General features: G+C 37.8%; 1 protein-coding gene across 1 annotated transcript; it reads left to right on the forward strand.

Annotated features, from left to right (window-relative positions):
* The first annotated feature begins 11697 nt into the window (after positions 1 to 11697).
* On the forward strand, positions 11698 to 12177 carry LOC135212796 (uncharacterized). The gene has a single exon (XM_064246568.1). The coding sequence runs from the start codon at positions 11698 to 11700 to the stop codon at positions 12175 to 12177; it is 480 nt and encodes a 159-aa protein (XP_064102638.1).
* The last annotated feature ends 2872 nt before the right edge of the window (positions 12178 to 15049 follow it).

Consider the following 15049-nt stretch of genomic DNA (forward strand, 5'->3'; position numbering starts at 1 on the left):
ACACACTTAACCATAACACTTAAGGATGAAATAACAAATATTCGTATACTCAAAACCAAACTCTGCTTGCAAATCGGGTTTTTTTTTTAATGCTGTATAAGAACCAACCCCTTTCTTGCGACAATATGATTATTATTATTATTAATATTATTATTATTGATTCATGTTACTGATACATATTCTAACTGATAGAGAGAATAGGGAATAAAAAAAATGTTTAATTATTGCTTTCTGACATGTACAAGTACAATGTGTTCTGAAGTTAGTAATAGACATACATGTAAAAAAGGCATACATGTAAAAAAAAACTTTTTTTCTCACTGTTTCTAATTATCAGGTAACTCAAGATATGGAGCGTCAGCCTCCATAAAAATGAAATTAAAAATATATATACAATTTTCGGTTGAATTTTGCAATATATATATATATATATATATATCTATATATAATATATATATATATATATATATATATATACTATATATGGAGCCTCAGCTTCCATAAAAATGAAGTAAATATATATATATATATATATATATATATATATATATATATATATATATATATATATATATATATATAAAGGTTTTTTTTGCCACGAAGGAAAAAAATGAAAAAACGAGTTGGCCGTGTACTTTCGGTCCTATTCGGACCCTTTACTGAAATCTTCGAGCCAATAACAGCAAAGGAGCCCCAATATAAAACCTTTTCCTGCTGGGTTATGTTGTGGCTTTCTTTGTTTCTGCTATATATATATATATATAATATATATATATATATATATATATATAGACATATATTATATTATATATATATATATATATATATATATGTATAATTTTCGCTTGAATTTTGTTAAAGTATATCTTAGTTTTACCAGACCACAATCTGAGCTGATTAACAGCTCTCCTAGGGCTGCGGCCCGAACGATTAGATATTTTTACGTGGCTAGGAACCAATTGTCACCTAGCAACGGGAACATACAGCTTATTGTGGGATCCGAACCAACTAGTATCGGGAAATAAATTTCTATCACCAGAAATAAATTCCTCTGATTCCGCGTTGGCCGGGCCGCGAATCGAACTTCGGAGCTGTTGAATTTTGATATATACATATATATATATATATATATATATTATATATATATAATATATATATATATATACACACGTATATATATACGTGTATATATATATATATATATATATATATATATAATATATATATATATATATATATATATATACATACACACGTACACACACACACACACACACACGCACACACACAGAGTCAGTTCCACGAAATCAAAGCCAAACAGACTGACTGACGTCCGACGGGCCGGCACATATCTCCTTGCTTACGATTAACCCCGTTCGCGCTCTCAGCATTAGTCCTACTCACTTGGGGGTATAGCCTCATTTTTTATGCGAGAATTTATCTTTTATCCTGTTGTCATTGAACGCTCGAGTACATGCGAAGATTCCCTTGAACACATGTACGAGCTGACGTCCATAGGAATGAATGCCTATGAATAAGTAATGCCTTTTTCTGAATGCGATAATAGATTAGGTCGTCTCTCTCTCTCTCTCTCTCTCTCTCTCTCTCTCTCTCTACTCTCTCTCTCTCTCTCTCTGTATTTGTGTGTGAGTGTGTCTGTCTGCCTGTTTGGATATTTTACTTGTCCTCAAACACACAAACTAATATATATATATATATATATATATATATATATATATATATATATATATAATATAATATATATATAAAATATGCAAGCATGCACTGTCTCGTTATTATCATTACTGTTAGTAGTAATTTTCAAATTAGATGAGCCTCAATGACCATCAACTTTCTGAGCAAAGACAAAGAAATGTGTAGTAAAAAAAAATGATGAAAGATGCGTGCACTTAAAATCTGAGATTTACGAGGATTTAAAATTGAAAAGTTTTGGAAAAACTGTTCCACAGTTTCGTTGCACGGAAAGTCAAAGACCTTTGGTATATACTTGTTGATGAGGCATCGTGTCACTTGATTGGAATACGGATCCTGATGCATTAAATATGAATATGTCCTCCATAAGTATATATCTTTAGATATTTTCATATGAAGATGTTTTTAAACTAATTTATCTATTTTTAGTTTTCTATTTAGATTTATTACGGCGTCAATAACGTAGATGTTGTGACGCCAGTTTTAATAGACATAATCAATCAAAGGGAGTAGCTTCAAGAGGGACGGGTATATACCCAAAGGAGTTAATAGCAGTACCATTGGGAAATATACAGAGGGGCCATTTGTCAGTTAGTGTTTATATATCTTCACATGATAGTCGAAGTCATAATTACTTTGGTAGGAAAAGGGAAACTATACATGTAGCGCTTTTGTTCCTGAGCTAAAGATCCTGTGATGATGATTAATGATGGTGATAATGTTACTCACATGGGCAGCATATCTATGTAAAAAGAAACTAGTAAAAAAAATGTTACTTCGCCGCATTCGAGTTTTCTGTACATCGTATAATACTGTTTAAAATCATCAGCTATGACCGGTAGCATTTCAGTTGCTCACCAGATACGGTAGAGTAAGGGTGCATCCCATGCCTTCGGAAAGTGCTGCCAGATGCACGATCCATGGTGCAATTTAACCTTAAATAAAATAGAAAAACTACTGAGGTTAGAGGGTTGCAGCTTGGTATACCTGATGATTGGAGGCTGGATGATCTAAATGCCAACTTGCAGCCGTCTAGCCTAGTCTTTTTAGATCTGAGAGTGGACAGAAAAAAGTGCGGGCTGACGGCACAATAGTTTTCTATTACAGGAAACTAAAAACGAGGATTTGCATTAATACCATATATTAATATGAGAAGAATTACGCGCACAATAATGATATGATCTTCCTGGTGACTTTTCTAGTCGTGCTTATAAAGTACTTCGCAAGAAAAAGAAAATTAAGGATGGAGTCGAAGGCAATATGAAGTATCGTCAGATATTCTTGTTTACTAAGTACAGATTTATCAGTGTAAAGTGGTGCGTGAAGTCACAGCAGGGCGAGAGATGATCAGCGGATGAATGATGTCATAGTGTTAGTAGGGTTTAGTCTCTCATATATTGACTCTACTATAAGCCGCATTGCTCCAGATGTTTGTTAAGGCTAGCAGCAGTTATTTAGCTTTGGAGTATAGTTCATATGAACAACATGTGTTGAGTATTGCACAGTAAACTGTTTAGAAACTGGTGGTGTTAGGTCTGTGCCTGCTAAAATAATTAGGCACAGATCCCTGATGCTGTTTACATGTAATCATTTGAAAAAGGCTCCTCAAGTTTAAAGACAATGTCATCTAGGCTACGAAGGTTGTAAGAACTAGATGGTTAACTAAGATAAAGACTATTTGTGGAATCTGATTGATCACATTTACACAGTTATTATTTTGGAAAGTGTCACTATCCCCGGTAGTACACATAAAAGAGCCTAAAAATAATCTTTTTGCAGTCTGCAAGACGCAGGAACACGCAGCGTTGTAGAGTGAGTGATGTGAAACATTTCATTTGAGAAAGGCGTGGCCTGTCACCAACCCAAATGCTGATTGACCTCAGCTGCAGGATCAGGCAAGCAAGGCGAGGTCACCAGAGATGACATGGATGAAAGGTATCCGAGTGAAGACCCACTGATGATGATGGGGACATGTTTGTCCTTGCTGTCTTTGATGTTTTCCAACAGAAAAATTGTCCTTGTGGCTCTTGTTAAATCAGAAAGTCAGTCACAGAGACGTATTTCGGAACTTGGACTTTTCGTCGTCATTTATAGATAACAATACATCAAACCTCTAGTGGGAGTGTGTACTCTCTCTCTCTCTCTCTCTCTCTCTCTCTCTCTCTCTCTCTCTCTCTCTCTCTCTCTCTCACTAAGTTCCGCGCTGGACGAGTGGTTCCGGGCTCGGCTGCCATCCGGTGGTCCGAAGTTCGATTCTCGGTCCTGCCAACGCGGAATCAGAGGAATTTATTTCTGGTGATAGAAATTCATTTCTCGATATAGTGTGGTTCGGATCCGACAATAAGCTGTAGGTCCCGTTGCTAGGCGACCAATTGGTTCCTAGCCAAGTAAGAATATCTAATCCTTCGGGCCAGCCCCAGGAGAGCTGTTAATCAGCTCAGTGGTCTGGTAAAACTAAGATATACTTAACTCTCTCTCTCTCTCTCTCTCTCTCTTACTTACTTATAAACCCTTTAGAGGAACCGTGCTTTTTACGGTAATGTGACAATATAGAGGACACATTTTGCTGCCTGTATTTAAAAGACGCGTAGGTTTCTGAAGGTTTTCATATTCCATAATGAAAAAAAAATCTGTTAGAATTTTTTTTTTGGGGAAAAGAAATGAATAATAATGCTTCCTGCATCCTTGTTGTTGGTTACTGGTCACTCTTTAAGAAAAAAAAAAAAAACGTACATCCTTGATATTTTTTTTAGTGTCAAATAAAAAAAACATGTAACATTTGGTATGGTAGATAATATTGCATGAAGTTGAAGTAGGAAATGTGTATCACTTTAGGCATCAAAGCATGCCTGTGTAAATGCTAAGCATGTTGTCATGTTTATATAAAACGACTTATGCATTCTGCATCCGCTTGCCGTATTAAGAACTTCAATTTATTTTCCTTATACGGGCCCCCCCCCCAAAAAAAAAAAAACGGAATTTGGTACAGTTTGAAGTCAATGTAACCGCCAACCCCACATGGTAAAATCCATTACGTTGAGATCTGGACTTTTTGAGGGTCATTCGTAGGTTCACTGAAGTCAGGAGTAAATGTTAGTTCATTTTTTTTAGTTAATTGATAAAGTAAAATACATGGTAAAGGACGTGTGTAAACTACATAATATAAATATAACATTTATTTAATTTTTGTGTGTGTGTGTGTTGGGGGGTCCCCCTGTACTAGGGTACGCGAAAACAATGCACTGTAATGTTTGGTTTCGTTTTTAATATTTATTTTTCTTGCTTTGGAAGATGAGGTTGCCTGTCTTATATAAGCTTATATAAGCTTATCTGTTTGCCTTATGATCAGATTGTCCCTTTCTCCCTGTCATTCATCAGCGCTGTTGTCGCCGTCCACAGTATCTTGGAGACCCATCATCTCCCGTTGGGATCTAATGGCGCCATCATTATCTCCGCCACAGTGTCTCTCGAATCTCTCGAAGGCGGAGAGAGATGGCTGATCTTATTCCCAGGGTGGTCGCGACATTTACCCAAAAGCATTACTACTACTCAGCCCAGGGCGCCCGCGGCGTTATTTACTTGACAGGGCTAATCTTTCAGGCGTTGGGATCGCTGCCAAAACTCACAGATAGGGATAAAGCGAACAAGATTTTTTTTTTTACTTGAGACGAATGGAGCGAACGACTCGGTTTCCAGAGCGTTTTGGTAATTAAAAAGGGAAATGGGAGGATTTAAAACAAGTGGGATTCATTCCTTGAAAAAGGATCTTCCTTAAAATAGAGAGAGAGAGAGAGAGAGAGAGAGAGAGAGAGAGAGAGAGAGAGAGAGAGAGAGAGAGAGAGGATGTCACTGGAGTCGTATTCCAGTCCAGTGCTTTAAGCGACTATACAGTGAAAGTTTTAGTCTTCATTGTTGAAACACTTTTTAAGAAATGTTACTGCCTAATGAATTTGTCTTGATTTTCTTTGTTTATTTTCGAGTCTTTTTTTTCTTTGTTTATTTTCGAGTATTTTTTTCTTTGTTTATTTTCAAGTATTTTTTTCTTCGTTTATTTTCGAGTCTTTTTTTTTTCTTTGTTTATTTTCGAGTATTTTTTCTTTGTTTATTTTCGAGTATTTTTCTGTTTATTTTCAAGTTTTTTTTTTTTCGTTTATTTTCGAGTCTTTTTTTTCTTTGTTTATTTTCAAGTATTTTTTTCTTTGTTTATTTTCGAGTATTTTTTTATTTTTTTATTTTTCAAGTATTTTTTTCTTCGTTTATTTTCGAGTATTTTTTCTTTATTTTTTCAAGTATTTTTTTCTTTGTTTATTTTCGAGTATTTTTTCTTTGTTTATTTTCTAGTTTTTTTTTTCATTTTTTTCAGTTATTTTCGAATTTTTTTTCTTTGTTCATTTTCGAGTAATTTTTTTCTTTGTTCATTTTCGAGTAATTTTTTTCTTTGTTTAATTTCGAGTATTTTTTTCTTTGTTTATTTTCGAGTATTTTTTTCTTTGTTTATTTTCAAGTATTTTTTTCTTTGTTAATTTTCGAGTAATTTTTTTTTCGATTATTTTTTTCTTTGTTTATTTTCAAGTATTTTTTTCTTTGTTTATTTTCGAGTATTTTTTTCTTTGTTTATTTTCGAGTAATTTTTTTCTTTGTTTATTTTCGAGTAATTGTTTTCTGTTTATTTTCGAGTAATTTTTTTCTTTGTTTATTTTCGAGTATTTATTTTTTAAGCGGTTTGCTCGTTTTGTAAGTGATGCGACATCCTTTAACTATTAATACCTCATATTCTCCCAAGCCACTACTTTTTTTGGGGGGAAAATAAAGATTGCATAAAAATGCAAAAACCAGCAGCTTAGATTTAAAAGATGTGTTATTTAGTGTAGTTTTGTAGATGTTTTACTTTAATAAAAGGTTTTTAGAACCTGACACATTAAGCTGGTTTGTAAGTTCTTATTTGGAAATTGTGTTATTACTATTATTGGGATTATTATCTTTATCATTGGGCCGCAAGTCTTAGGAAATTTAAACAATTACTGATGGATCTTCGGTGTCACGTTAGGTAAATTCTTTAGTTTGTGATTTAGCTACAGAATCGCCAATTTGAATGAGATGCTCAGACATTGCATCCTCAGGTTTATGACTGATGATTTTTTTTTTTCCCCGGGTTAGAGGAGATGCGCAGCGCTTTCTTTTAGAATCAGGTTAGATAGATTACGCTGTTTGCTTCGATTTGGCTCAACCCTCTACATATCTTTATTTTTACCATAAATTACAAAGGTAAAGGTATATATTCTCTTTTTGGCTTCGGTCTTGATCCAACAGTTTTATTTTATTCTTTTCTGCGTTTTCCTCGTATAGATTTATTGTGTTATCCATCACCTCTTTCATTTCCTTTTCCCTTTACGATGGTGCCATCGAAGCCGTTGTTTCCCCAAGACTTTACAAACAAGGTCCATCACACAGTTGCTTTCTTCCTTTTGATGGAAGGAGTGATGGGTCTCCAAGACCACTTGAGTTCATTTTCACTGACGTCAGCAAAATACGCCTACTGGGCTTCATTCCTGTTTTTTTTTATTTAAATTTTTTAAAGTTCATTCCTTTTTTTTATTTTATTTTTTTTAAATTCGTCCCTTTTTTTTATTTCAGTTTTTTAAAGTTCATTCCTTTTTTTATTTTAAATTTTTAAAGTTCATTCCTTTTTCTTATTTAAATTTTCTTAAGTTCATTCCTTTTTTATTTATTTTTTTAAAGTTCATTCCTTTTTTATATAATTTTTTAAAGTTTATTCCTTTTTTACTTCAATATTTTTAAAGTTCATTCCTTTTTTTTGTTTTAATTTTTTTAAGTTCGTCCCTTTTTTTTATTTCAGTTTTTTGAAGTTCATTCCTTTTTTATATCAGTTTTTTTAAGTTCATTCCTTTTTCTTATTTAAATTTTCTCTAGTTCATTCCTTTTTTATATCAGTTTTTTAAGTTCATTCCTTTTTTATTTTAATTTTTTCAAGTTCATTCCTTTTTAATGTATTCTTTTAAAGTTCATTTCTTTTTTATTTCAATTTTTTAAAGTTTATTCCTTTTTTATTTCTATTTTTTTAAGCTTCTGTGCGTGTACAGTTACATTCGAAACTGCGTCGACACTCACTGGTCATTACTTTTACAGAACAGAGGTGAAGTGACGATGGTTTCATCTACGCGACTGTCGGCTGACTATTCAATTTGACTGAACGTTAGTAGTAGTAAGATTAAGCCAACTTTGTAATGGCACGGGCTCTTGCTTCACAACAGCCCGTAACGACAGAACGTTTGCTAATGAGACACTCAAGGGGGATCCCATCACTGCACTATCCGTTTGAGGAAAATAGGGACCTCGATGAGAAACCAAAAACGGTTTGGCTTGCACATGCTTCTTCAACCCCAGGGGAGCTGGGGATATCAATTGGATTGTCTGGTGAAACTGCTTGGTGTTGATGGGAAGGGCATTTGCATCCGGATGATATATTTTTGGAATTATTGTTTTCATTTCTGTAGTTCCAGCGACTGGATCATTCATTAACAGCCAATCCACTTCCGTCGATAAAGTGCAAACTATAATTTTGGTGCTGGATTAGATTCAGTAATAGCAAACCTCCAAGCTGTAATGCTATTGGTAATGATGAAAATTATTATTATAATTAATTTTGAAGCTGTTTCGGTGTTGGGATGATCTCTGATGATCATGTGTTGTCTGTTTATTCCATCATGTAGGAAATTACCACCTTAATTTGGAATGGAATGGAATATAGAATTTAGGCCAAAGACCAAGCGCTGGGACATATGAGGTCATTCGGCGCTGGAAAAGAAATGACGGTAAGAAGGCTTTAAAGTTGCAACAGGAGGAAAACCTCATAGCAGTTACACTGTGAAACAATTGTCAGGAGAGAGTGGAAAGTAAGATGGAAGAAAGAAAATGTAAACGGAGGTACAGTAAATGGAACGAAAGAGGTTGCAGCTAGGGGCCGAGGGGACGCTGCAAAGACCTTTAATGCCTACAGTGCACCACGTGAGGTGCACTGACGGCACTACGCCCCTACTGGGTCTTAATTTGCTTTGCAATAGATTTTCTTTCATTCCCACCCCAAGATCAAGAGGTCCGCCTTTTTTTTTCTCTCTCTCCTCCGTCACAAACAAGGAAGTTGCGGAAGGTACTGGAGCTACTGGGATGGTGAGATGAGATCGGGCGGTCGAGGTATGATGCGATGGCTGTCTAGCTATAGTACATTCACATCAACCGTGCATTTGATGTCTAGCCCGTCCCTTACGACTCTCCTGATTGGCTGTTGATAAGCCAATCACAGGGCTGGAAACTCAGTCTCTCTCGAGAGTTCACATAAGCAGGATGTGTGTTCCTCCTCTCCTGAGGGATACGTCTTTCAAAAGTATACCTCAGGATAGGTGGAATATACATCCTGCCCATGTGAACTCTCGAGAGAGACTGAGAGAGTTCCAGCCCTGGCTGTGACTGGCTTATCAACAGCAAATTAGGAGCGTCGTAAGGGACGGGCCTAGACATTAAATGCACGGTTGATGTGAATCTACTGTAGCTGGCTGACGCCGAAGGGTGGCCGTTTGTCGGGGTTCTCGGTATTTCCTGCGGGTGCTCTTAGTGTCTCATTGTGCGAAAGACACCCCACCCCCCACCCGCTATCGCCCTTGACGTCACGCGCGAAGTTTGCTCAGCAAACAAGGGATCATTTCCTGAAGCCGTTTTGCTTTTGATATTGAGGTATCGGTTTCGTAATGAGCCCTTTTTGTTTTCCCCTCCGGTGGCGGTGTGCTTTCTCGTCGGGCGCTAGAGTCAACATGGACGCTCCTCCTCCTACTTCGATGGTTTGGTCTCGAACACTGTGGACTCACTGGCGGCGGGACACAAGACTCCCTGTTCTATGGAGCGAGTGTGAGTCCTTGAACCGAAGACTTCCTTACATAGCCCTCAATTGACCCATCTCTTTCTTATCGCTTTATTTATTTTCAAAACAGGACCCCCTTTATGAACCGACATTATCCATAATTTCCGTCGCAGTACCTTGTTATCTTGGCTCATCCTCTCCCACTATTGACGCTCATGTTGCTTCGGTCATCGGATGGGGCTCCCTGGCGCCGCGCTATCGGGATTAAGTGAAAGGTCATCAGCGGTTCTATTTGCTTTATAGCACCGAGAGAGAGAGAGAGAGAGAGAGAGAGAGAGAGAGAGAGAGAGAGGGGGGGGGGGGGGTGGGGGGGGGGGGGGGGGGCATGTAACACGGACCCCGATTAAAGCGTCGGATGCATCTCTCGGCAACTAATCCCTCCTTGTTGGAAAAATGGGCTTTTATAAGAGAGCCATTCGTAAGCAGCTATGAGCTGAGGGGGTTGGATGTGGTACAGAAATGTGATCTGCTCATTCTGCGGAAATTATACAGCGTGATGCTTGGTCATGATACTTTTATTGTTGTAAATTTAGTTTGTACATATACATTTTCTAACCTTTAACGAAGTCACTGCTAAGAGCTACAAAGTAACTATACCCCATTTTCTTTAGTATAAAGCTCTGCAGAAAAATTAATATATATTTTGAATAACTTGATTAACTTTACTTAGCATTTAAAATATTTGATAGATAGATTTAATAAATAGATTTACTGTCCCTTCAAATTATTTAAGAATTATTTAATTGATTTGGGGAGTGATAAGAACCATTGACCTGACATAGGCCTTTTCAAGGGGTAGATTAGGTCGGGCGGGTTTTTTGGCCCTTGTTCAAACGGACGGCGAGCGAAGAAGGCGACAACTAGTCGGCGACTTCGCCCTTTTAAGTTTAATTTACGTTGTGTGGGGTTTAGAAATTAATAACCCTTTAAATAATTGGTTTGTATGATCTCCTTTCCTGTTTGTACCTATCCTAAACCTCATCCTATCCAAATCCTTATCTGCAACCAAAACTTTTAACAGCCCTTCGTCACTGATCGGTCGACGGAAAATTCGGTAAGTGAATAACATTTCTTATCAACGTACCAATTTATTTCCACGAATGCGATTTAGAGGTCGCTGGGTTGCTGTTTAAATATATAGAGGATTTGTTTTTTAGTTTACACGTGAATTAAGAGGTGTGTGTCCAAACTGGGTTTAACTTGAAGGTAGGTCAAAATACTAATTTTCCACAAAGACTAGACCGCCATTATTGGACGGCTGATTTTGAACCAACGGTCTTTTCGTTAGGAAGCGGTTTCGTCTTTTAACGTTTAACTTACGTATTTAACTTAACTTACTTATTCAAGAGTAATACACTGTTTTCTTTACCTTGACTAAATTTTAAGCCCTTTTACATAGTTAGGCTATTGTAATATTGGAGTTTGTGAGAATTAATAGGCATAGACTCAGATTGAATAATTTTACAAAGGCTTATATAATTATATGGGCGTAGTAATAAATTTAGTCGAAATTAGGTCTGTCTGTTTACTTAGCATTACTATTCGGGATTAGTTTACTTTAATTTTACTTTAACCGGGTCGGAACTTAGTAGAATTCTGGGACCAAACTGAACTACCCTGGGAATTTTATGGCCTTGGTTTGATTTATTCATAGTCCTATTTAGATTAATTGCATTTACCTGAATTACTTTTACCGGAATTTTAACTAACCTAATTAAGCTTACCAGCAATTATTAATCCTTTGGATTTTCTGGCACAAGTCTGAAAAACACGTTTAGGCGCACGGAAGAATTGTGTGCTTAACAGCCCGTTTTATACCATTTACTAAATTACTACTAGAGAACACTCAGTGGAAGGAATTACCCTTGTAATTTTGTAGAGTATATTCCTCGATCTTTCCCACTGAGCGAAACAAATTTCCCACAAAGGAAGATTGGCATCCTCAGCGGGATGTTTTAAGGCCTGTGTTGTTGTCCAGGGATTTTTTGTCTTGTTACCTTTTAAACTCATAAAATGTCTGCGACACAATTAGCATATTCCCATCCGACTTTATGAGGAAAAACTGCAAGGATTTGTGCACAACTGCTGTGGACTTGATTCAAAGGGCAAGTGATGTTGAGTCCTCGACCTTGGAGACATATCGTCTTAGGCTAGAGTCTCAAATAAAGAAGTATGAAGAACTCAACTTTAAGTACTTAGTTCAACTTGGAGAAGAAGGGTTCTCTGAGCAAGACCCTGATAGAACACAGCTCACTGCAAAGCGGCGTCATGCCAACCAAGTCATCACAGAGAGCACTGAAGTTTTGGAGAAACTAAAAATCATTTGCATGGAAGCCACCCCAGAGAGTATTGCAACAGAGTTTAGGCCATGGCATAAGGTTAAGTTGCCGTCTTTATCACTCCTGGAATTTGAAGGGACCGATGGAGAATGGCCCCCTTTTTGGGATGTTTTCGAGTCTAACGTTCACTCTCGTCCAGACTTGAGAGCTGTTGACAAATTTAATTACCTGAAGGGATGTTTTGAAGGGTGAAGCTCTAACTCTGATTAGAAATATTCTTGTCACGAATGAAAACTATTTAGACGCCATTGACCTGTTGAAGAAAACTTATGCTAATCCAGAGAAAATAATCTCATCTCTAATTTGTCAACTAGCAGGCCTGCCTAAACCTTCTGCAGACCTGGATTCACTACGTAGCTTCTGGACTAAACTTGAACAATATGTTAGAGGCATAGAAGAAACAAACTAATTCGGATCACTGTACCTGGACGCTTGGACCTCTAGTTTTTCAAAAAACTACCTGGCAAGGTGAAAGAACAAAATCCAAAACAAGTGTGGACAGGACTACACCCCTCACTCCTAGATATTAGAGAGGGGCTAGGAAAGATAATCCTGACCTTGTCTTCCTTGGATTTTGAACCCAGGGATAAAGAGCAAGGATTACTCCCATAGAAAACCCAAGCTAACCAAAGTTCCAATAGACCAGTAATCAGATCAAAACTCAGGTTAGTTCTTACCACCCCTAAGAAAAACGAAGTTACGAATCTGAGTATTTCTGTCACTCCAGGACAGCCTAATAAGACCTCTAGAACTCAAAGTTGTGTATTCTGTGATAGACCAAACACAAACTACCTAGTGTGACATTTACAAGACCACGCAAGAGCGCATTTCAAGACTTACCGCAAAAAATCGTTGCGTGAAATGCACTTCACCTAACCATAAGACAACCGATTGTCTTGTGAAGTTCCACAAATGTCTGTCATGTAAAACTGGACTACACCATTCAGCATTGTGCCCTGACTCCTCAACTGAGGTCTCTGCTGTGAACTATTGTGGAGACAATGACAGTGACAAAGACTTAAAGTCACAAACAAGTGGAATTCTCCCTACCGCCTTAATGAAAGTGGTGTGTCTGCCCTCAGGCAACACCAAGGAACTTAGATCACTGTTTGATTCTGGGGCACAACCACCTTCATCACACAAGAGGCAGTGGAAGAGTGTAAACTTGTACGAGACAATCCTGTCCAGCTGAGCATCAGTGGGTTCTGGGATACCAAAGAACCTAGAGAATATAGTACGGTCCACTGTACCTGTCAGGGTAAATGATGACAGCCTTGTAACTTTAAGGCTATTGTCGTACCTAAACTACCTCAGAGCGCTAGGCCTCGTGGACTCTGTAAGATAGTGTCTGAACTGAAGAGCAGAATGTCACCCTAGCTGATCCTAACTTGTCAAGTAGTCAGATTGACCAGGTGAAACTGCTTGTTGGAATAGATCACTACTTTGACTTTATCCATTCTCCACAAGCAAACGGAGTGAACCTGATTTGAGTCCCTCCTTAGGATATCTGGTCGCTGGTAAACTGCCTAGTAATGACACCCCTATCAGTGCTCATTCTGTAACTGTAATGAGACTAGCAGTTGATGAACCTTCCAAGCTGCTCTAGAGATACCACTTGAGATGTCTGATAGCAAATTTGCTGAAGACCCCATCCAACAGCTTTGGACCCTAGAATCAGTCGGAATCGTTGATCAAGATATGTCACCTGAGGATAAATTTGTACTGGAAGAATTTCAAGAATTCCATCAATAGGGTTGAAGGACGATATGAGGTATCTCTCCCCTGGAAAGTCGATAAGAACAACTCCCTACCACTTAGCACTCTCGAGGAAAAGACTGAGCAGTACTATTCACAAGCTGAAACAAACTAATAAGTATCTGGAAATTTATGACCAGATCATCAAAGAACAACTGTCTCTCGGCTTCATTGAAACAGTGCCAGAAGAAGACCAAAAACGGACACAAATGTCCATTATTTACCCCATTTACCTGTGATTAAGGATTCAACTACAACGCCCATTCGTATTGTATTTGATGCAAGTGCCGAATGGACAAGCAGGCCCCTAGCCTGAATGATTGCTTATACTCTGGCCCATCCTTGACTAGTCATTTAACCGACTTGTTGTTGAAATTCCGTCTCGACCCATTTGCGTATCGGCAGACATCAGCAAAGCCTTCTTACGGGTAGGTCTCCAACCTAGGATCGTGATTATACACGTTTCATTTGGCTAAAAGATCTTAACAATGAAAAGGACCTTCAAGCCTATAGGTTTAGATCAATTCTCTTTGGAGCCACCTGCTCGCCTTTTTTACTCCAGTCAACCTTGCAACATCACTTTGAAACCTACCCCACTTCACTGAAGTTAGTTTCCTCATGACCAAATTTATGTGGGACAAACTTAATTGGTTCCTTACCAACAACAGTCAGCCTCTACAGCCTTTACAAGGTTGCAAAGGAAGTCCTGTCAGATGCCGGAATGCCTTTAAGAGATGGATCAGTAATGACCCAACCTTCAACGAAATGGTTAAAAACAAGAAGGTGATGGAACAACAGAAGGGTCAGATCTTGTCAAGTTCTAGGACTTCATTGGAACTACAAGACTGACCACTTAAGCATAAACCCCCTACCTTTGAGGAAGCTCCGCTTACCAAACGGCTACTTTTGAGCAACCTTTCAAAAGTAATTTGACCCTCTAGGATTGTTTGCTCCCATAATTGTACGAGCCAAAGTTCTTATGCAAAAGATCTGGAAACTATCTAAAAGGTGGGATGATGTTTTGCCACCAGAGCTTCAAGAAGAGTGGTCGAAGATCAAGAAAGACCTCGAGAACATATCATACCAGGAATTCCCACGCTTCACAGCCAACAGAGGGACCAACTACTCTCATCACGTATTCTGTGATGCTAGTGAAAAGGCCTAGTGGGGCTGCAGCCTATTTGATGGACCAACACGCAGGTGCGAACCTAGTTTTCTCTAAAGCAAGAGTCGCCCCTCTCAAAAAGAAAAGCATACCACAACTTGAGCTGACTGCCAACTATAGTGCATCAAAATAGCTGACTACCTC

This window comes from Macrobrachium nipponense, chromosome 41 (genome assembly GCF_015104395.2).
Source record: "Macrobrachium nipponense isolate FS-2020 chromosome 41, ASM1510439v2, whole genome shotgun sequence".
Classification (NCBI taxonomy): domain Eukaryota; kingdom Metazoa; phylum Arthropoda; class Malacostraca; order Decapoda; family Palaemonidae; genus Macrobrachium; species Macrobrachium nipponense.